The 23062-nt window shown below is 34.9% G+C and overlaps 1 protein-coding gene and 3 long non-coding RNA genes across 4 annotated transcripts; all 4 read left to right on the top strand.

The window, feature by feature from the left end:
- The first annotated feature begins 2398 nt into the window (after positions 1-2398).
- On the top strand, positions 2399-4686 carry LOC149661013 (uncharacterized). Its single transcript, XR_016369056.1, has 3 exons — positions 2399-2517; positions 4430-4564; positions 4635-4686. It is a non-coding gene; the product is annotated as an uncharacterized LOC149661013 (long non-coding RNA).
- Positions 4687-5343: 657 nt separating this feature from the next.
- Positions 5344-5914, top strand: LOC149661012 (uncharacterized). The gene is made up of 3 exons (XM_089843652.1): positions 5344-5559; positions 5638-5709; positions 5797-5914. The coding sequence occupies exons 1-3, from the start codon at positions 5411-5413 to the stop codon at positions 5912-5914; spliced, it is 339 nt and encodes a 112-aa protein (XP_089699778.1). The 5' UTR covers positions 5344-5410.
- A 5801-nt stretch (positions 5915-11715) lies between these two features.
- LOC149661011 (uncharacterized) lies at positions 11716-12224 on the top strand. Its single transcript, XR_016369055.1, has 3 exons — positions 11716-11789; positions 11845-11970; positions 12045-12224. It is a non-coding gene; the product is annotated as an uncharacterized LOC149661011 (long non-coding RNA).
- Positions 12225-20217: 7993 nt separating this feature from the next.
- On the top strand, positions 20218-21050 carry LOC149661010 (uncharacterized). The gene is made up of 3 exons (XR_016369054.1): positions 20218-20570; positions 20640-20882; positions 20976-21050. It is a non-coding gene; the product is annotated as an uncharacterized LOC149661010 (long non-coding RNA).
- The last annotated feature ends 2012 nt before the right edge of the window (positions 21051-23062 follow it).

Raw genomic sequence — 23062 nt, 5'->3', positions numbered from 1 at the left:
TTCGCGGATCCCATTGCCCTCTACATTATGGAAGCTAGCGTCCGAGACTCCTTTGTCATCTGCTCCTGGTGAAATTAATCGAAAACAACTGGTTTTTTGGGTAACTATAGATAACCTTTTATGGGGCGCCGTTTCGGACCAAATTCCCAAAAAATATGAAAACAATAATATGAGAGTGGAAAACAATAATTTGAGGGTAGAAAACAATAATTTGAGGGTAGAAAACAATAATTTGAGGGTAGAAAACAATAATTTGAGGGTGGAAAACAATAATTTGAGGGTGGAAAACAATAATTTGAGGGTGGAAAACAATAATTTGAGAGTGGAAAACAATAATTTGAGAGTGGAATACAATAATTTGAGAGTGGAAAACAATAATTTGAGAGTGGAAAACAATAATTTGAGAGTGGAAAACAATAATTTGAGAGTGGAAAACAATAATTTGAGAGTGGAAAACAATAATTTGAGAGTGGAAAACAATAATTTGAGAGTGGAAAACAATAATTTGGGAGTGGAAAACAATAATTTGAGAGTGGAAAACAATAATTTGAGAGTGGAAAACAATAATTTGAGAGTGGAAAACAATAATTTGGTAAACTGGTTTGCAATATTAACCAAGGCTTTGAATGCAGAATTTATCAAGCCTAGATTATTTTATCAGTAAAAATCTACTCAAGACAAGCTTCCTTATCAGTTTGATAAATACAAATTTCATTTTTGGTAACGTTGAAATTGCGAAGCATACCAAAAAGCTCAACCCTTTTATCAGTATCATAATATTTTCTAAATCACTGTGAAATTTCAAAATATGCGTAGTTTCTCTACAGTTTTAAATACCACAGTCATTGGATTGAAGGGTCAAAAGCCCGAACCCCTTGACCGAGGGCGGGCCGACACATGTATATTTTCGTTTCTCCCCGGCCCCGCCCCCGGTCAAGGGGTTCGGGCTTTTGCCCCTTCAATCCAATGACTGTGGTATTTAAAACTGTAGAGAAACTACGCATATTTTGAAATTTCACAGTGATTTAGAAAATATTATGATACTGATAAAAGGGTTGAGCTTTTTGGTATGCTTCGCAATTTCAACGTTACCACCAATGAAATTTGTATTTATCAAACTGATAAGGAAGCTTGTCTTGAGTAGATTTTTACTGATAAAATAATCTAGGCTTGATAAATTCTGCATTCAAAGCCTTGGTTAATATTGCAAACCAGTTTACCAAATGTTAAATTCTCGCCAATAGGTTTTGAGTAAAATCAACTGTCAAAAATCTCCTCGAAACGTCGTGATGCACCTAATGTTTGGTTATGATATCCTTTAATCTTGATTTAACTCAAATGGTTTTTAGCTAGTCCACATCTGTTACGTTAATGGACCAATTTCTCGTTGTATTCGTGTGATCAAAATTTACTCGCTGTTGAGATGTTTTTGTATCCTCCATTTATACATGCCTAAAATCATTGAAATAACTTTCGTCCTATATGTTTTAGTCGTTTTACAACACTTTGAACAGTTTTTTAGTTATTTTACAACACTTTCAATAGCATATTTTTCACTTCACAAGAGTTTAAACCATATTTTTCTCACTTAACTACACTTTAACCAAGTTTTAGTCATGGAACGACACTTTCAGCCACTTTAAAGTCATTTATCAACACTCCAACCATTTCTCTCATTAATCAAAACTTTTAACCACTATTTAATCTTTTGTTAACCACTATTTAATCTTTTGTTAACCACTATTTAATCTTTTGTTAACAACTTTTTACTCAATTAACAACAATCGTTATTCATTTAAAAAAATTTTAAAGCACATATTATTCAAAAAGCAGAACTTCTTATTGAAATTGGTTATAAAATCGAATTTTTTTAAATAAAAATTTGTCATCTATCCGCGCTTTTTAATGAAATTTAGTATTTAACAACGTTTTCAACCATATTTTATTGATAGAAATCTTTAACGTTTCCATCTCCGACGAATTCATCACTATTTAAATTAGTGATGTCTAGGTGGACGATGCCCATCAAAATGAAAAAATTTCACTCCTTATACAAAATATCTGATCAGAACTGGTTAAATCGATCTCGACGTTTATAATTACGTTAATGTACATAGAAGGGTGATAATTTACAGAGGGTTAAGACAAGGCTTATGTAAAAATGTTTTAATGTAACACTTAAGAGCGTGGTACAACATGGGCAAAGGTAAAATATAATTTAGAGTAAATTGGTTCTCACATGACCTATTTAAAAATCTTGAGGGAAATTTGAAGAATTGTAACAAGCCTTATCTTTGGATCTGAGTCTCTCTATGATACGATAAATTCGACCATTCACGTACACGCTGCCGTATCTTCTTATCCGTATATTCTATGTTTTGAATCATGGTAGAATTTTCTCTTATTTATGTTTTTGTTTCTTATTACACAAAAACGAAAATGACGGAATTTCTTAATTTAACGGACTTTTCGTATCTTTTATGTATGTTCAGCGCCAGAGCGGCCAGAGAGCCCAAGGTAGGACATTTATCAATTAATCGCGCTTTAATTATTTAACAACACTCTCAAACACCCTCAGTTTTCTTTGCTTTAACAACACTTTAACCCTTTTTAATCATCTAGTAACACTTTCAATCACTATTTGGTTATTTAACAACACTTTCAATCACTATCTGGCTATTTAACAACACTTTCAACCACTTTTAAGTCATTCAACAAAATTGTCAACCACTATTTTCCGCCTTTGAAAAACATTTTCAACTTCTTTTTATTCGTTTAACAACACATTCAACCCTCTTAAATTCCTCTAATGACACGCTCAACCACTTTTAATTCATTTAACGACACTTGCAACTACTTTTCACTTATTTAACAAACCTGTGGACCAAGTTTTAGTTTTTAAACAACATTTTCATGTAATTATTGTTCATTTAACGACATTTTTAAAAACATTTTATTAATTTACCGCCACATTCAACCACTTTTTGTCATTTAACGACACTTCGAACCGATTTTCAGTCATTAAGCATCATTTTCTTTTATATTATAGCCATTTAACCACATCTTCATTCATATTTTATATTTAACGACATTTTCTTTCACATTTTAATCATTTAACGACACTTTCAACAACATTTTTAGTCTTTTAACATCAATTTCTATCATACTGTAGTGCATTAACTACAATTTCAACCACTTTATAGTCGTTTATCAACACACTCATCCATCATTTTCTCATTTATCAAACTATCGACTTTTTATTCATTTAACAACAATTTCAACCACGATTAATTTATTTAACAACACTTTGAACCACTTTTTACTTATTTAGCAAAACTGTCAACCACTTTTTAGTCTATGAACAACATTTTCAAACACTTTTTATTTGTTTAACAACACAATCAATCCACTTTTATTCATCTATAACACTTTCCACCACTTTTTATTCGTTTAACAACCCATATAACTACTTTTTACTCATTTGACAACACTTCCAACCACTTTTTAGACTTTTAACAACATTTTCAGGCACTCAATGTTCACTTAACTAAACTTCCATCCTTTTTTTATTAATTTAACGACACTTTCAACCACGTTTTGGTCATTTAACGACACTTTCTAGCCCTATTAAGTCATTTAACAACACTTCAAAGCGCTTTTCAGTCATTTAGCATCATTTTCTTTAAAATTATAGTCGTTAATTCACATTTTCATTCATACTTAAGTCATTGAACGAAACTTTCTACCACTTTTTAATCATTTGACATCATTTTCTATCATACTATAGTCATTGAACGACATTTTCTACCACTTTTTAATCATTTGACAAAATTTTCTATTACACTATAGTCATTTAACGACATTTTCAACTACTTTTTAATCATTTGACATCATTTTTTATCACACTATAGTCATTTAACGACATTTTCATTAATGTTTTAGTCATTTAACGGCATTTTAGACTACCTTTTAGTCATTTATCAACACATTCATCCATATTTTTCTCATTTATCAACCCTTTCTAACGACTTTTTATTCTTTTGACAACACTTTCAACCAAAATTTTGTCATTTAATAACACTTTCAACCTAGATTTAGTCTTTTAACAACACTCTCAACCAAGATGTAGTCTTTTAACAACACTCTCAACCAAGATGTAGTCATTTAACCACGCTTATAACCACGATTTAGTCATTTAACAACACTTTCAACCAAGATTTAGTCATTTGACAACACTTTCAAAAACTTTTTACCCTTTTAGCAACTCTTTATATTTGTTTTAAAATTGTTTCAACTCTTCGCGTATTTTACGGGTTTTTTAATCTTTCCCAGCGTTGTTTCAACTTTATGCCTGGTCATCTTTCCTAATTTTCTCATTGGCTAAAAATATTGTCAACCTTAACAGTGTCTTTCTACGTGTGTTTTCCAGGTTTATAAGTTTTTACGTCGCAATATATCACACTATTACGTAATTCACATTGACATCATCCATCCCACTTGGTTCAACTTGGTGTAATACGAAAAGAGCATCGTATTTGTATTGTGGTGATTGACATAGTAATAGGTACGATTCTCTTAATACCTTGCCCATCGGTGGTCTACCACCTGATTTCCAAGCGTGATATGTGCCATAGGTCAAGGATGTTTAACCTCTCGGTCGAGAAGTTAAATCGACGTGGGAAGTCCAGCTGAATGATGACGTACGCGGCTTCGTCGCCAAGGTGTCGGATACGTTTCTTTTTTTCTGTACCGTATTCTTTCAGTTAGCAATATAATTCAAACAAGTGTGCATTCACCTATTTAAAGATGTCTGATTTCTTATCGTTTCGGAGTTTTTTGGGTTATCCCCACAAGGGGTTAGGGATTGGTAAGTGTAGAGTTTTTGACACTTCAATTCATACTAATTGTTTGAAGTTCTATTGTGATTTTGGAGAAAATTCGTGGAAGGTTTAGAGGTTTTCATACCACACACTACATGGGACATGGACAATTTTTAAAATTTGGTCACAACGTTCTTTTTACCTCAAGAGGATAGAATAGATTTTTTTCGCAATTTAAACTAAATTTATCAATATGGTCGCGGGAAGATTTCCGTTGTATTCCGAATGGCCCGCGGAGGAATATAACTCTGACGATGTGAATACTCCAAATTTCATCGGCATTAGCGATGATGACGACGATGATGATGTCGTGGTTGAAAATGAAGACAATGAGTCTGAAGCAGACTCCATATTAACACCCTATGACTTGTGAGTTAACTTTTATAATCCTTGTAATCTTAATTATTACTAGACATTATTTAAATGCAATTAGTGTGGAGCTAGTAGACTATCAAAACTCCAATGCGTTCATTAATTCTTACGTTATGAACTGTGACGGGTTCAAGTAAATATATCGCTGTTATATATTTATGGTGTTAGGTTTTAGAGTGCTAATTATTGTGTACTTTATAATAATTTTTTTAATCCGTCAACTTCTGTTTCCGAGCGTTGGGGTGGAAGGAGTTCCTCATTTTTTAGTGTCCCTCGAGGACATTGTAGCGGGACAAATACACCCTCGGTAAGTTAAATTGCTAAATTATATAGTTAGTGTTATCGAGATTATTTATTATTGTATAATTATGTTATATCTATTCAGCCCTGAAAGAAACGGGGATGAGGTTTATTCTCCTACTGGAACGTACTTTGTTCCGAACTGCGACGGGTACAGGTATATTAAAATATCCCATAGTTTTCACTAACAATTTAATTAGACTTATATTTCCAATAACTTTAAATTAACTTGTATTATCTTTAGCATCCAGACTGCAGTGTATTCGTACTGTTTACGTAGACGCGATTCTCGGGAGTTAAACTCCACTGATGGAGAGGGAATGAGGCAGGTGGCAGAACTGGAGACTAACATAACAAATTAGTAATTGCAAATTTAGAGGTAGCTTACATCAACCATTAATTAAGAAAAAAAAAGTAGGAAAAATAAAAGTAAATTAATTAAAAGTTACAATTTGAATTTCATTTTCATTCGTCTCCTAAATTTTTAATTTACAATTTATTTCTTAATTCATAATTCACCCTATCTTCGTACGGTATTGCATGTACCATTTTTCCCCAGTCGGGTTATTTGGGGAATCTTTATTTTCCCCCAACGTCATCTGGAGTTTCATACCCCCTTAACCATTTGATTAATACGGGAGAAATTAATGGTTCAAATTTTAATCTAATTAACATTTTAAAATACTGTTTATTTCTTAAACCTATAATTTTTCCCAGTAGGGATTTTTGGGGTTTCTTTATTTTCCCCCAACGTCATCTGGAGTTTCATACCCCCTTAACCATTTGATTAATACGGGAGAAATTAATGGTTCAAGTTTTAATCTAATTAATATATTAAAATACTGTTTATTTCTTAAATCATAATTCACCCTATCTTCATACTCCAATGTACGTACTTCTACATCCGAGAATCGAACACGCTTCATTGACCTGTCAATCAAAAACGCCCTCTTGTAGGACTGAGAGAGGGGTGAGTCAATAAAAAAAACGCCCTCTTGCCGGTCTGAGAGAGGGGTGCGTCAATCAAAGGGCTTAGGTACAAAGTCTCATCCGCCATCTTGTATCCACCCCCATACCTTCCACTACACTGTGCTACACGCTGCCTTCCACTGTACTGTGCTCCACGCTCTACGCTCCACCCTGCCTTCCACTGTACTGTGCTCCACGCTCCACAATCCTCGCTCCACGCTCCGCACTCCTCGCTCCACACTCCACGCTCCACCCTGCCTTCCACTGTACCTGTGCTGGGATCGGCATTTATGTACTACAGTGGAAGCTCACAGTATAAAAATCGGAAAAATTATATTAATTTAGGTCACCACAAAATTGACAGCAGAATGGAACTTTTTCACTACAAGCCATGGCAAGAGTGCTTGCGACGGCATAGGAGGTACGGCAAAACGCATTGTAGCCAGAGCTTCTCTGCAATTGCCATTACAGAACAAATAGTCACGTCGAATAAATGTTTTGAGGGATCGATTAGATTTTTTATGGGTTTCCAAAGAAGAAATTCAACTTGAAATTGAAATGTACCGCGTATCATCAGATACTTGCAGCACAAAGGTTTTTATTGGGATAAATGACGATATAAACACTATTGCTTGTATGGATATATCAGTGGGACAATATTTTGCTGTTTACGTCTGTCGCGACTAGACATACTTTTTAAGAAAGTTTAAAATTTGTTTATTGTTATTAAAAAATTGTAATATTGATTTGTATTGAAAGGTTTATAAATTTTACGAACAGAAATAGAATTTTTTCCATGAAGGGTAACTTGACCTATGAATTATTAGTGATTTATATATACAGGCAAAGGCTACCTATTTTAAGGGTACGGAAATTTTAAAGAAATATGGAAAAATATGGTCAAAGGCAATGTAAAAACGAACGAAAGAAGTCGCGTAGTAAGCTCTCCGAAAAGTTTCAAATGTATAAGCTTTTTCCAACAGTTATAATAAAATATTAAAATAAACCAAATTACGACTCGGATTGTTTCTCGAATTATAAAAACGACCAATAGTGCTACGTTGCCCTTGTGCTGGCCTCCTTTAAGGATGAAAGCTATTTCAAGCTTAAATTTATGGAGAGGGACTCACAGACGAATTTGTCGACATGGCCTAAGAAAACTGACGAGCGCTTTAACTTGTCCCACTTAATAATATTATATGCGAATTACCCGAGCCACAGGCTTCTAGCAATTCTAGAAGATACTATAAACTAGATGATAATTGCCTTAAGCAAGTTCAAAAAATGTTTCATGCTCTTATCAAAACGTAATTTACCATTAAAGCAAATAAATATTTTACATTTTTAAGAAACATTTGTGTTTATTAAAATTAAACATTTAGGCTCTAAGGAATCAAATACTCTAATATATGAATACACCGTTAGAAAGGTCTTATTGAGCTCTATAATTCCGGATATTTTTTAAGATTTTTCGAGTTGGACGATTTTCTCCGTAGGCCCAAAAACGAGACCCCCGAAAGTTTATTTTTTCTCAAAAATGCTTTTGTAGCTCGTGAACTAAACTAGATAAGCTAATTTTGAGTGGCTTAATCGATTTCCTGGGTTATATTACGTATTGTATGCAAATCTGGTTGAATTTGCACAGAAACGTAGAAAGTTATTGCAGACTTTCTAAAAGGTACCAAAATGACTTTTGAGAAACACCGTTTTTCTGGGGTGTTACAAATTTTGACGTAAAAATTAAACCACTGAAGTTTTTTAAAAACTATCCCGGTTTCTCTTTTCTAATAGCCACAGGATCATTTGTGCCAAATTTCATCTAAATTCGCCGACCCATGGTTAACGGCTTGGCTCATATCACATGGAATGACCCTGTAGTCATTTAACGGCTTTTCAACCACTTTTTAGTCATTTATAAACACATTCAACCATCTTTTTCTCAACCCTTTCAACAACTTTTTATTCGTTTAGCAACACTTTCAAGCACGATTTAGTCATTTAACATAACTTTCAACCACTTTTTTGTCAGTTAATGAAATTTTTAAACCACTTTTAGTCGTTTAATGACATATTAAACCGCTCTTTAGTCATTTAACGACATCTTCATCAGAGATCCGAGGCTTAACATTCCGCTTATAACAGTTTTTACCAAGTTTTTAGCCACATCGTATATATACGATGAGGCTATTGGTTTGTCCCGCGAGCCTGTGGTGGGTGTGGTGGTTGTGGAGGTGGTGGCTTTTCGCGATTTGGAATGTGGTCAGAGTTACCGAAAGAAATGGTTATGTCGGAGCTAACCGAAGAAATGGTTATTTTATGCCTTTGGCAGTATAAAATCTTTCGTTCGTCATTGAAGGGAGGGAGAGTGACTGTGAGAGAATTGTGGTGAGGTAATATTTTTCGTTCGTGTATTTTAAAAGGATGGGGATTATAATAGTAAGTTTAGCATTGCATTTAATTATACAGGTAAGGTTAAGCTCTGTGAATTGTGGTTTATGTTTGCTCGATGTATTTAAAGTTAGAGAGAAAGGATTTTAGTATTGCCTTAATTTAAATTGAAGGTTTAATACTCCCTTTAAAATTCCTGTCACCTGTCAACAATAAGGGTTTCACGCTTTTTATCTCACTCCCCTATAAAAAAATTCAAAGAAATCGAGGGGAATTTTTAAAAGCAAAAGGAACTATATACAGACGTTATATTTGGAAAGGTGGTGTTTATTATTAGAAGAACTTTGACCTTGATTATCTGATTGAAGTCCGACAAGGCTTAACATTTTCAAATTTCCCGCCAGAAATTTCCGATGAAAAAATGGCGCCGACAAGAAAAGATGAAGTCAGAGAAAAACAAAATGGCGCCCAGAAAAAAATGGCGTCGATACCATCGATACCATTGAGTACCACTGAGTTAGAACCGCCAATTACCACCTACTCAAACACTTGATCCATATAAATATACAGTTCGGAAAAAATCATAATTTAATTGTGTAACAATGTAATATTTTAGAACTGTCGGAAAGAACATATTGTCGATTTTATAAGCATTATTGCTGTATGGTTGAATTCGTGTACATGTGGCAGGTCCTACGTGCAGGTTGACTCCTCTTGATTGAATGCCGACTAATTTCTTCCTGTAAGAGAATATTTTAAATTAATCAAGTGTTAACACTTGTCATGTAAGGAAACTTAAAAAAAAAAATCAAAGTTGTACCAGAACAGCTATTCTATAGTGATATGGAGCACCAATTTGAAGTAAATCCTAAATATAAATTCTTAAATCCATAGAGTATTTTCAAAAAAGGCATGCAAGACTAAAGTTCGTGAAATTGTATTTTTAGGGAACTAAGACCTTATTTGAAATGACTCTTTCGTATACTTATGGCTTCTAATCGCTTATCTAATGTGGTACGGAATTTTCAAGTCTGAAAGGCTCTCTTGGCAAAATCCCCCGGGACATTTTCCTTGCATCCTCGGAAAGAATGCAAAATAGCCCCACTCTCTAGACAAAGTACTCTCTAGACTAAACCTTCCGGTCATAATACCCCGTCATAGTGAATAGTAAGGTCGTAAAATACTGCAGGCTTTTGTGTGAACTGGTTCTGGTGGTGTAATGTATAAACCGTGCTTTTGGGTATTTTATCGTAAACACATTTTGGGGAAGTTTATCCTGTGGCCGGTTGTATCTTGTCATCAACATGCATTGGGGGGGGATATTGTCCGGGGAATTTTTCCCATATGTAAGGGGAATATGTCCTTCATTCTATTGAAGAAAAAAAATTATGCTCTCAAACTAGGCATATTTATAAGGAATATAATCGAAAGAATCAGAAAAAACTTACGTCCTATGCAAAAAATAAAAAAGGTGAAGAAAAAAATTAAAGGTAAAAGAAAAGGAAATAGTTATCAAATTATTCAAATTAGAGTTAAAAGAAAACTCGAAATAAAGAGAAAAGTCTTACGGTCTAAGGAAAACAAAATGATTAAAGATAAAATAAAATGGAAAATATAATCAAACTAGATAAACAATTAAAAAATAATCGAAATAAAGAGAAAAATCCTACCCACTATGCAAATTAAAATGTTTAAAGATGAAGTGAAACGAAAAGAGTAATCAAACTAGGTTTTAATAGTAATAAATAAAATCTCGACTAAAAGGGAAAGGTTTTACCGGCTATGCAAAAGAAAATGTTGAAAGACAAAATTAAATGGAAAATGTTAATAAACTAGGCATAGTTTTAATGAAAATAGTCGAAATAAACAGAAAAAAATCTCACCTTCTATGCAAAGAAATGGTAAGTCAAAATAGAATTAACGGAAATTGTTGTCAAACTATTCAGTAAATTAATCGAAATAAACAGAGAAATCTTACTGCCTATACAAAAAATAATGATGAAAAAAATATCCAAATGTTTATCAAACTACGCTTAGAGTAAATAAACAAAACTCGAAATAAGCAGAAATATCATACCGACTATGGAAAACAAAATGTTGAAAGACAAAGTAAAACGGAATATGTAAAGGCATAGTTGTAATGAAAATAGTCGAAATAAACAGAAAATCTTACCTTCTATGCAAAGAAATAGTAAATAAAAATTCACGGAAATTGTTGTCAAAATATTCCAAGGAGTAGTATATCGGGCCCACACCACACCCCATCTCCTAAGGAGACCTAACTTAACCTTTGAAAGCGAGTAGCTACTTTCCGAGACAATTGTTATTGGTCAAAGCCAAACTTGGTCTCTGATTCGCCAAAAAAACAGTCTGCTCTACTAAAAGTTTCTTTTGAGGCGCTGAATCACTTTACAATCCCGGTTCCCAACATTCTTCCTAGTGTTTTTCATTTTAAAGGTCCAAGTTGATAACATTTTAATCATAATTAAAGGGATAGAATCGATCTTTTGACTACTAATGAAAAGCTTTCATTTTTTTAAATCAGATAGAACCTAAAATTACGTTTTCAAAAATATATAGATATTGATAGTTTTAATAACTTAACTATTTTTAATTAATTTTTAAGAGTATTGTTTTTGGGACTGCTCCGATCAGTACCCCCTCCTGCGTCGTTTGGCAAAAACACGGTTGAAACATCTACCCACCCCTCCATACGCTCCTCTTACTTGAAGAAATGGTAGCTTTACAACTAACAGTAGTTTTCATACTATTTCACTTGTGGATCACAAATAAACTTGACCTTAAAACTTTTATTTCGATTTACGTGTTTTGAGAGGCGTGAAAGAAGCTAAATAGTTTCATGGCAATTAAATCGTTTAAGTAAGAGGTTTAGCACATTTAATTTGAAAAATAAATCTTATAAGCTTGAATTTAGGGCCACTTAGAATAAAAAAATCGATCATGGAAACTAAGCCTTTGCCAAAATCTCGTAGAAAGTGCGTTGTTTTTGACTGTACCAATACAGATTCGGACAAATCTCTGTCATTTCATAGTCTACCAAGTAACGAAAAGTTAAGAGAACAATGGTTAATGAACATTAATAATCCAAATTACATTTACAAACTACTACTACAGAGTCAGGCCCGTCTGATACTTCGGATTCCGAGCTACCCGACGTCGACGATGACATTTTCTATTTGGCTCCTAGTTGTAGCAGACGACGGAAAAAAAACCTACTATCCTCAACTTGAGTTCCCCTACATTCTCCTATTTCCAAACAACCAATGAATCAAGAGACATTAGCAACGTCACAGTGTGAAAAACAAGTTGGGCAGTAATTCGCGGCTAGTTTGAATTTCAAAATATCTAACGTACTTTTCTTAATTTTAAACGTTTTAATTCGATTTTTTTTGTGCCACACATAATTTTAGGCACATTTTTTTACCTAAAACTGCCCTCATCTTGTACTAGTCGGAAAACGTTGATCCTATCCTTTTAAATTGGATTTCGTTCGTAATTAAACTTTACTTAATTTTATGTATATATTAGCAGAAGAAAATAGGGGAAGTGGGTAGCTTGGGCAACTTCGCGAGGCGTCCCGTTTACGGATTTTTCGCGCCATTTACCTCCCCGTGGGGGTGAAGAGAGATAGGAGTTTTACGCGCATTAACACACGAGTGACGTTATTCTGTGGACAGTACGGTCCTACGCCTTCCAACTGACTAGAGGCGTCTGCTAGAGGCAGTGAGGCACTCAGGCAGAGTGGCAGAGGCTGGAATCGAGTGGTAAGTACTAAATTCATAACTTATTTTAAAATATGTCTTTATTTTTAAATACAATTGTATTTCTAAGTTCCAGGGAAAAAATTAACCTGTCCGAAGTTTTGACCTGTGATAGGGAAGAGTTCAAAGTAATAAAGTTGTATCCAAGTTGTTGTTGTTTGATTTTTAACATTGGGATTGGTTTGGGTAGATTTTACTTTTCCTTTCAACACAGCCTGAGTTTTCTTATCGGTAGTTTCCTTGTACGTTAAATCACACTGAGTACTCTTAACGACATTCATTTTATTAAATAACCGAATTTTCGTCCTTAATTAAACCAATATCCGCATTAACCTGTTGCCTGACGTAACCCTAACTCAAACTGAAGCACAGCAGAAATATAAGCAGACTACACAAGTTATTTCCACAGTTCGCTACATGGTGGCGTTCGCAATGAAATCTGGTACTATTTTATGCTTCGCGCCGATTGGCCAGATTCAAATTTTAAGGGTGGTAGGGGAATCGACCATTGTAAGTGAGAATCACTGGACGACTTGTATGGCTCAAGGCTACGGCTACCCACTTCCCCTATTTTCTTCTGATATTAGGGGTTATTATAGAAACCTTCACCGAGTTCTTCATTTAAGCCTTGGTAAGTGAATTTTCATTTATTGACGGCGACGCACTCGGTCCTCGGCACATGTGTTAAAATAACAAAATTATTTATAATTTTTAGCAAATATGGTTGCTACAAGACACTGTTTATACCCTGGTTGCCATAATGACTGTCGCCACAATACCTTATTAAATTCCAATGCTCTCTTCTTGTCGAGAACTAGGTTCTACACCAGGTGACCGTAATTTCCAAAACGGATTTGTTTTGTCGTCTGCTTATACAGTGTGGAAGGGATCAGAGCAACACCTACCTTTGTGGAAACCCCCAAAACCCCTGACGGACTACTTCACTGCAGTACATTTTCGAGCTCGTATACAGGGTGTGACATGTGTCATTGTATGCAAATGAGAACGTGCAACAAGTATCATAGTGAATATCGTTTAATGATACGCACTTTGAAACGTTAAAGACCTACGATTAAGCTTAGGAACTAAGGCATCACACCACAAATTAAAGGGCTGTTTGGTAAACCCATCAGCGTAAATGTTCGATGTGCCTACTGTCGTGGTGTAGGCACTCTTCAAGACGATTGTTCATGCCTTGTATTACGTTTTCTAGCATTTGAGGAGTGATTCGTTCAATTGCGCTTCGAATTCTGGCCTTCAAGTCGTCTATATTTAAAGGTTCTGTTGCAAACACCTTCCCCTTAACATATCCCCATAAGAAGAAATCAAGTGGGGTTAGGTCAGGGGATCTTGCTGGCCACGGAATTGGTTCACCTCTACCGATCCAACGGTTTGAAAAGTGCTCAGTTAGCCATTGGCGAACATTGACCGCCCAATGTGGTGGCGCACAATCCTGCTGGAACCACAGGTCCCGCATCACTGCTAATGGTAATGCATCTATCGCATCACTAAACTCGTGGCGCAGGAAGTGCAAATACCTGTCACCAGTAATGTTGTCCTCGAAGAAGAAAGGTCCGATGATTCTGTTCCCCAGAATGCCACACCAAACATTTATCTTCCATCGAATTTGATGGCAATGTTGCCGTAACCATTATGGATTTCGTTGGGTCCAGTAATGTAAGTTATGTCGGTTTACCGTACCATCCCTGTGAAATGTCGCCTCATCAGAAAAAAGAACCTTTCTTAAGAACAATGGATCGGCTTCAATTGGCTCGCGCATGGTAAGACAGAAGTCTTGACGTCTTAGGTAGTCATCGTCCGTTAAGGCTTGATGGAGGTGGATATGATAGGGCCGGTAGTGATGCCGATGTAAAATGGCAAGAACGGTTGAATGGTTTAGACCAACCACTTCTCCGACCGCTCTACTACTAGTATGAGGATTGCTTCAAAACGTGCTAGAGTGTCGACTTCCCTATCATGATTACCAATTATACGGTCTCTTCTACGTTGACGGTCTTGCACGACGAAACTCCCGAAATCTCGTAGGTTGTCACTAATGTTCGTGAAGGTCCTTCGAACCGGCGTTCGTCGGATTGGGAAGCGTTCGGCATAAAGCAATGCCGCTTGTTGAACGTTACCGCGACATTCACCCAAAATAAACGTCATGTCAAATTTTTCTCGGTTGGAGTAGGCTGCCATTCGTCTACGACACAGGACTTACAACGTTTATACGAACTAAGCTGCTAGTAACGACGCGTACGTTTGATTGAATAATGTGCCGAATTCTCAGTGCCGCGGAAAAGTCTGACCTTCGTAACCTCGTATGGATTCCTTATCTTAGTAGGCCAAAGCCACGAGTTTAGTGATGCGATAGACGCATTACCATTAGCAGTGATGCGGGACCTGTGGTTCCAGCAGGTTGGTGCGCCACCACATTGGGCGGTCAATGTTCGCCAATGGCTAACTGAGCACTTTCCAAACCGTTGGGTCGGTAGAGGTGGACCAATTCCGTGGCCAGCAAGATCCCCTGACCTAACGTCACTTGATTTCTTCTTATGGGAATATGTTAAGGGGAAGGTGTTTGCAACAGAACCTTTAAATGTAGACGACTTGAAGGCCAGAATTCGAAGCGCAATTGAACGAATCACTCCTCAAATGCTAGAAAACGTAATACAAGGCATGGACAATCGTCTTGAAGAGTGCCTACACCACGACGGTAGGCACATCGAACATTTACGCTGATGGGTTTACCAAACAGCCCTTTAATTTGTAGTGTGATGCCATAGTTCCTAAGCTTAATCGTAGGTCTTTAACGTTTCAAAGTGCGTATCATTAAACGATATTCACTATGATACTTGTTGCACGTTCTCATTTGCATACAATGACACATGTCACACCCATTATACGAGCTCGAAAATGTACTGCAGTGAAGTAGTCCGTCAGGGGTTTTGGGGGTTTTCCACAAAGGTAGGCGTTGCTCTGATCTCTTCCACACTGTATGGTCTAAAGTTCTCTTAACACTATTATAGTGGCTTAAGAGTATCGCGCAGTGAGCCAATCGTATTCGTCTCACATAGTAGCAGAAATCCATTAAATTAGCCTAGGAAGTAACCAAAAGCGGGGTTTGGGACTCCACTCTCTTGTGTAGCAATACTGAAGATTGTCGACACATTCGCCACCTCGCGGTAATTTTTCTCAGATCTCCGGTTTAGGTGCGACTCGTACGCCAAAATTTGCCCTATCGAGAGAGAAAAAACTATTGGCCGAAAACGCCCCCTTCGACTGTACAACCGAGCCCTCTTTAGCATAGGAGAAGGGATGGGGGTGTGAATTTTGAAACAGTCAAGATAATTCAGTTTTTTATGACTCTTCATAAACCTATTGAAAAAAAAACTATTTAAAGGGAGGGTGAAGTAGAACATCAAGTGATTTTTTTATCGATTCTTCTACTAATTACAAGACCAGTCTGCATAGTCAAATATTCAGGAAATACTTCCGAATGATTTTAAAATTCAAATTAGGTTCTGATTTAAAGGATAATTTTAAATAAGGACGTCCGACCAATCGCGTAACCCCCTGCCTTTTTATGATTAGTAGAAGAATCGATAAAAAAACCACTTGATTTTCTACTTCACCCTCCCTTTAACAACCTTGGCCGTTCCTTTTTAGCCATATCGTAGTATACGATAGGCTCTTAGTTTGACCGGAGCCGTAATAGTAGTAGTAGTAATAGTTGTAGTAGTAGTAGTAGTAGTAGTAGTAGTAGTTGTGGCCGGAGTTTTCGCTTCGTTATCGTCAGATTTTAGCTTAAAAGGAACTTTATATTATCATAACCTACCCATAGGGGTTACTGGGCTCGGTTAGAGATTTAATTTTAATTAAAATTTTTTCAGGTCAGACCCGGGAATCGAACCCGGGACGCTGGCGTAGTAAACAAACATTCTACCATTGAACCATAGAGACTTGATAGAAAACCCGAGTTTTTTATTTTATTTTTATCTCTAAAATGTCGGGGTGATGTGGGGTGGGGTACCTCTTAATCTGTAGGGTCGGATACTTTTGAATTTTTTTCTGTGGGGTCGGATACTTATGAATTTGTATGTTTGGGGTTTTTATATTTATTTTCTTTTTATTTATGTGTTAATTAAATAGATAACGATTTTCCCCGTTTCCTACCGCGCTCCTTATGTGTTTCGTTCTCGTTCGGTAGCTATCGTCATCTATGTTATGTTTGACTGGAACGTTTTGGCGGTTAATTCAAATGTGGGTTTAGATAGAGCTAACATAGTGTTAAATGAGCGTTATGCGTTTGATCATTTTAGCATTGCTAAAGGTAATTCGAGGGGATAATCACTAAAATGCGTAATCACTATAACTAAACTTTCTCTTTCAAAAGTTTCTGGGCATAAGTCCTTGTTAGAAATTTATAATATGCGATAAGTGTGAATCGGCATAAGTCTATGTTGTAAACTCATCGAGGGAATTATCACTAAAACTATCTGTTCTTCGATTCGCCGGAATATTAGAATTACAGCATAATTAAATTTATACGGTTATAATTTTATCACTGTTTAGAGTAGGGAATCGAGGGGCTATTAACTCTGATTTTATGCACGGTACATCATTTAAGCATTGAAATTGATAGCGCTATTCACTCATTAGGGTAAGGTATAGAGGGATTATCCACTCATTAGGGTAGGGTATAGAGGGGCTATTCACTCGTACGATATGGCTACTATTACGAGCCCTTGGGCCGTCTTGTTTAATTCTACAATCTACCCTTTAGAGATCGAGCGTTCATGGGCTGAAGAAGTCACACCCCGCTCACGTCAAGAAAGACTTCCAGGAGAGGAGCTCGAGATTTCAAACTGTGTTAAGAAAGGGGGAAAAATTTAGCCCTCTATCCATGGAGTTAGAAGGAGTTTTTATCCCAGCAGAGACGTACGCCATACCAGCCATTGTAATTGTTCACTTCCTAGGCTAATTTAACGGACTTCTGATAGTAGCTAGGGGAAATGGCTAAGTTAGGTCTCCTTAGGGGATGGGGTGTGGTGTGGCCCCGATATACTACTCCTTGATTAATCGAATTAAAAAGAAAAATCTTACTGCCTATAGAAAAAATAATGACGAAAAAGATACGGAGATATCTATGAAACTAGGCTTAGAATTAAAAAATAAAACTCGAAATAACCAGAAATTTCATACCGACTACACAAAACAAAATGTATAAAGACAAAATAATAAGGAATATGTTATCAAAATAGGTAAACAACTAATGAAAATACTGGAAATAAACAGAAAAATCTCACCTTCTATCGAAAAAAATAATAAGAAAAAAGAACGGAAATAGTTATCAAACTATGCAATTAATTAATATAGTAAAACTCGAAATAAACAGAAAAAATCTCACCTTCTATCAAAAGAAATGAATAATAATTAAGAAAAACAAAACGGAAATAGTTATCAAATTAATAAAGCAAAGCTCGAAATAAACAGAAAATCTTACGGGCTATGGAAAACAAACCATTAAAAGACAAAATAAATCGGAAATATTTATCAAACAAGGTACAAAACTAATAAATAAAGACTCGAAATAAACAGAAAAATCTTCCCGGCTATGCAAAACAAAATGTTCAGAGACAAAATAAAACAGAAATAGTTATCAAACAAGGTATAAAACTAATAAATCAATAATAATAAAAATAGTCGAAATAAACAGAAAAATCTCACCTCCCATTCAAAGACAAAGTAAATAAAGACAAAAATAACGAATATTGTTGTCAAACTATTCACTGAATTAACCGAAATAAAAAGAAAAATCTTACTGTCTATGCAAAACACAATTTTTAAAAAGCAAATAAAAAATTAATAAGAATTTGACCTAGTAAACATTGTGCAAAAATATATATAGTTCAGATATGCAATCTTACTGACTACACAAAAACCAAAGTTCAAAATAAATAAAAAAGACTGTCTTCAAACAACGAAAATAATTATTAAAAACAATATGAAGTAAACAGAAAAATCTTACGTTCTAAGCATTGCAAATAAACGAAAATTTTCACTAACTAGGTTTATAATTAAAAATAAATATTTGCAAGAAACAGCGAAATCGTACCGTCTATAGAGACAAAACACAATGTTTAAAAATTAAAATAAAACGAGAAGTTTAATCTCTGGACATAAATAAACAGTAAAATTTAGCAAAAAACAAAATTACTCCCTATACAAACAAAACACAATAATTAAAATAGAAAAGGATAATTGTAATCGAATTAGTAATAGAACTTATAAAATAATAATCGACAAGCTCAGAAATCTTACCAACTTTGCATAACACAATGCCCAAAAATTAAAAAAAATATATTTTCAAAATAGACATATTATTATTATTTACTCGAAAAAATTAGAGATATCTTACATGCTATGCAAAACACAATGTTTAATAATAAATAAATCGGAAACATTATTAAACTAGTCTTTTTACATACTTAAAAATTATAAATCAAACTCTAGACATAATTAAAAAATGAATTTTTGCAATAAACAGAGAAATCTTACCGCCTACATGGACAAAACGCAATAAAATAAATATGAATAGATGTAATCAAATTAGGAAAAGAATGGATAGATTGAATTTTAGAAGTAGGAATGGAGAACAGAGTAATGTGGGCGCGCGTCAAAGTCCTGGACCCCTTTCCACGGGACGGGGGAGGGGTATGAAAGAAGAGGCGGGTCATAGCGACAGAGATAAAAACGAATTACGAATTTTTCGCCGTCCCTGTCAGCAACGTCATCAAAACGTAGTTTAAGTGATAGAGCTCGGGGATCGGTTAACTATTATCATGAATTCATTTACTAACATGAATGTCTTTCTGGCTTACCATACATTGCCTCTTACTCGGCAGTAGGAGGAGCCTATTTAAAAAAAAAAGATGTGGCGAACGGGAAGTAGCGATCAGCTTTTATCTTTAAAGCAGACGACGGGTTTTAACAGTAGGCATAGGCTTAGCAACGAAACTCGCGTGTTATAGGTTTATCGTGGTTTTAGGTGTTATATTTTGGTATTTTGTTTATTAGTTTTGATGTTATCAAAGATTTGTTTTTGCCAAGGCTTGCTCCAAAGTTTGGCCAAGGCTAACGTGTTCGTTTAAAGTTCTTACATTCAAGTCGTCAAATACGATACAAGAACTCGATATAATGCTTTTTACGAGTTCAGGTTCAGGATTACATTTTGTTGCCATTTTAAAATACTATCATGTTATGAGTTAAATGTAACAACTAAATTACGTGAGTAAAACGACAACCCGATACAAGTATATTAACCAGTATCCCAAAGAACTGTCTGCTTTATAATAAACGGTAAGAAACGCCCGAAAGAAGAATTTCCGGTATGGTTCCTATTGGATATAAAATTTACGTCACACGAGTGGCGCGAAAATTTGGCTCCTCCTATCGCTTTTTGAGAGTGGACTACAGGGGAATGCTTAACATGGACATTCATGTTAGTAAATGAATTCATGCTACACTGTAAAAAAAGAGGGTATTTTGGGGGTGTAAATTTGCACCTAAAAAGGTATTTTTTATCAAAAAACTCCTTTGGGTGCGTTTTAGCACCTCCTGAGGTGTTAATGAAAACCCTTTCAATATTTGATGGTGTATTATCATACCCTTAGTAGATGTTTAACGCATGGAGGGTGTTTTAAATGGGAAAAGGGTGTATTTTTATACCCCAAACAACAGCGCACGCGCTGTTGCACTCTTTTATTTAGCTCGCGAACGCAGATTCACGAGGCGCGATGATTTTCAAATTCAAAATAGGCTTAACGGTCGGTGTACTTGCGTCTGTGTTTCACTGTTATCAAACCACTTAAGAAAGGTAATTATTTTAACTAAACTCTTTGTAAGTTAACTTCTATTTATGAAAATGTTCCAACCTTTTTAACAGCTTGGACCGGGATACGTTCGCAACTATCCATAGTAATCACGGTTTGTTAAATTACGTTAGGGTTAGGTTCGATTGGTTAGGTTTACGTTTTGGCTAGGTTTTTTAAGTTTGGGTTCATTTTGCTGGGGTTTAGGTGGACATTTGAAGACACGCCTCCGTAGCCCTGATGCCAATGCGGATGTGAACCATTTTGATTCTTGACTTAAGTTTTCTTCGAGAAGTTTCAACGTCTCAATAAAAGCCGTGAGCTCATGAATAATAAATCAGACTATAATTTATGATTAAAAGATTAAATCAAATAACGAACAACTAATTTTTAATTCTTTTTGCGTGTAGATTTAGGCATGGCTATTCATTAATTCCTTATAAACATAGTGGTGGATATATGAGAATTATAATACAACTTCTGTGGTTAATATTTCAGTACGGATAGAGATACAAATGGCGTAGATAATGGATAGAAAGTGCCAAGCAAGGTTTTTAAGACTTGTCACCATTTTGTCACAGAACAGCTATAGAACGGGTGATTAATAAAGCCGATGGTGAACGTAACTTGCCTCTGAGAAGTACTCCATTGCAGATAACGAAGAAGCCGAAAAATTGCGAAGTGACGTTCTGATTGTATACTAGTTTTGTTGCATTTTTAAATGATTTAAAGTTTTTGGTTTTGAATTTCGCGGTCTAAGTCATTTCACTATTTTTAATGAATTATAACACTGTTGTCTCTGAACCTCGAATTAAAGACTTAATGTAAAAGTTAATTTATAACTTCTTGTGTAATATATATTACGTAGCGATTTAGGCACACAAAAGTGCCTAAGTTATTCACACCAGTGAACCACATTTTTCTACTATAAGAAAGAACCATGTATGATAATAATTAAACCTTTCACAGCAAATTTTATAGTTGTTAGTACCCGTAAATGGCCGAAATGCCATTTCTTGCACCCCAGGGGGAATTTTTCAGGTACAGGTCAATGCATTTGGTTTCAATTTCCATCCCATAACAGAATTCATCAGGTACATTTAAATACCATAAATGGTTTCAATTCACACCCCAGCAATTGAAAGGTATTTTTTCGAACCCCCCAACCGAATTTATCAGGTACAGGTAAATACCATATTTGGTTTCGATTCGCACCCTTAAAAGATGAAAGGGTATTTTTTCACACCCTAAGCAGAATTTCTGAGGTTCAGTTAAATTCCTTTAAGGGTTCTATTAAGCACCTTAGGGTATTTAAAAACACCCCATATACTAGGGTATTTATAAACACCCTAAATATGGGGTGCGAATTTGTACCTAAAAGGGTGCGTCTCCTGTGGGGGAAGAAAACACCTTTAAAGGTGCGTTTCCGACCCCCTTTTTTTACAGTGTATTATTCAAACATATTGACATACCAAATTTTGTAAAACGAAGATTATATAAAGGTATTCCCTCTCGATTTGTTTTAGAAAAACGTTTATTGATGCAATTATTAATCGTAAGTACTTTTTCCGAAAAACTAAAATTTTCAACATAATCAAAAGAATTTTACTGAAAAGAAGTGTTTTTGCGATACGTTTCATACGATTTCCAATAAAAAATTATGATCCATACGTTTCTTAATACAAACGTGGTTTTGGTTTCAATTTCGATTGGTATTTGGATTTTGGACGAGTAACCGCCACTATTATTTTCTACGATAAGCTTTGATCTTTTTAAATTGGTTTAACTCTATATTAACAAAAAAGAAACGCAAAGTTCAAATCAACGGAGAGGATCTATACTGAGCTATGTGTCGGACTGAAGCAAATACTAACCGTTCTCCATTCCTACTTCTAAAATTAAATCTATATCTGAATTAATAAATAAATTATTGATAAGCTCAGAAATCTTACCAACTTTGCATAACGCGATGTGCAAAAATTAAAATATATATATATCGTTAAAATAGGCACATAGTTTATAAATAATCGAAATAATCCAAAAAAATAAAAGCTCACATCCTATGCAAAACACAATGTTTAAAAATAAAAAATATAAATGTTATCAAACTAGGCACACAAATAAAAAGTAAATATTTGCGGTAAACTGAGCAATGTTACCGCCTATACAGACAAAACCAAAATGTTTAAAATAAAAATAATTCTTATCCATTAATGAATAGAATTTATAAGTAAATATTTGAAAAGCTCAGAAATCTTACCAACTTTGCAAAACACAATGCCCAAAAATTCAAAAAAAAAGACACGCATATTATTATTATTATTTAATTGAAAAAATCAGAAATATATTGCACGCTATGCTAAACACTATGTTTAATAGCAAAATAAATCAGAAATATTATTAAACTAGTCTTTTCACATAATTAAAAAATATAAATCAAACTCTGGACATAATTAAAAAATAAATTGTTGCAATAAAAAGAGAAATCTTACGGCCT

This window comes from Phalangium opilio, unplaced genomic scaffold (assembly GCF_054372755.1).
Source record: "Phalangium opilio isolate 3A_F unplaced genomic scaffold, DU_Popi_V2 ptg000070l_1, whole genome shotgun sequence".
Classification (NCBI taxonomy): Eukaryota; Metazoa; Arthropoda; class Arachnida; order Opiliones; family Phalangiidae; genus Phalangium; species Phalangium opilio.
The sequence above is the reverse complement of the archived record's forward strand: the minus strand, read 5'-3'. Positions and strand labels throughout refer to the sequence as shown.

Coding starts and splice junctions, on each gene's coding strand:
- LOC149661012 (XM_089843652.1), top strand. CDS start 5,411: ATGGTGTTAGGTTTTAGAGTGCTAATTATTGTGTACTTTATAATAATT. Junction 5,560..5,637: donor GCGGGACAAATACACCCTCG/GTAAGTTAAATT, acceptor ATATCTATTCAG/CCCTGAAAGAAACGGGGATG. Junction 5,710..5,796: donor CCGAACTGCGACGGGTACAG/GTATATTAAAAT, acceptor TATTATCTTTAG/CATCCAGACTGCAGTGTATT.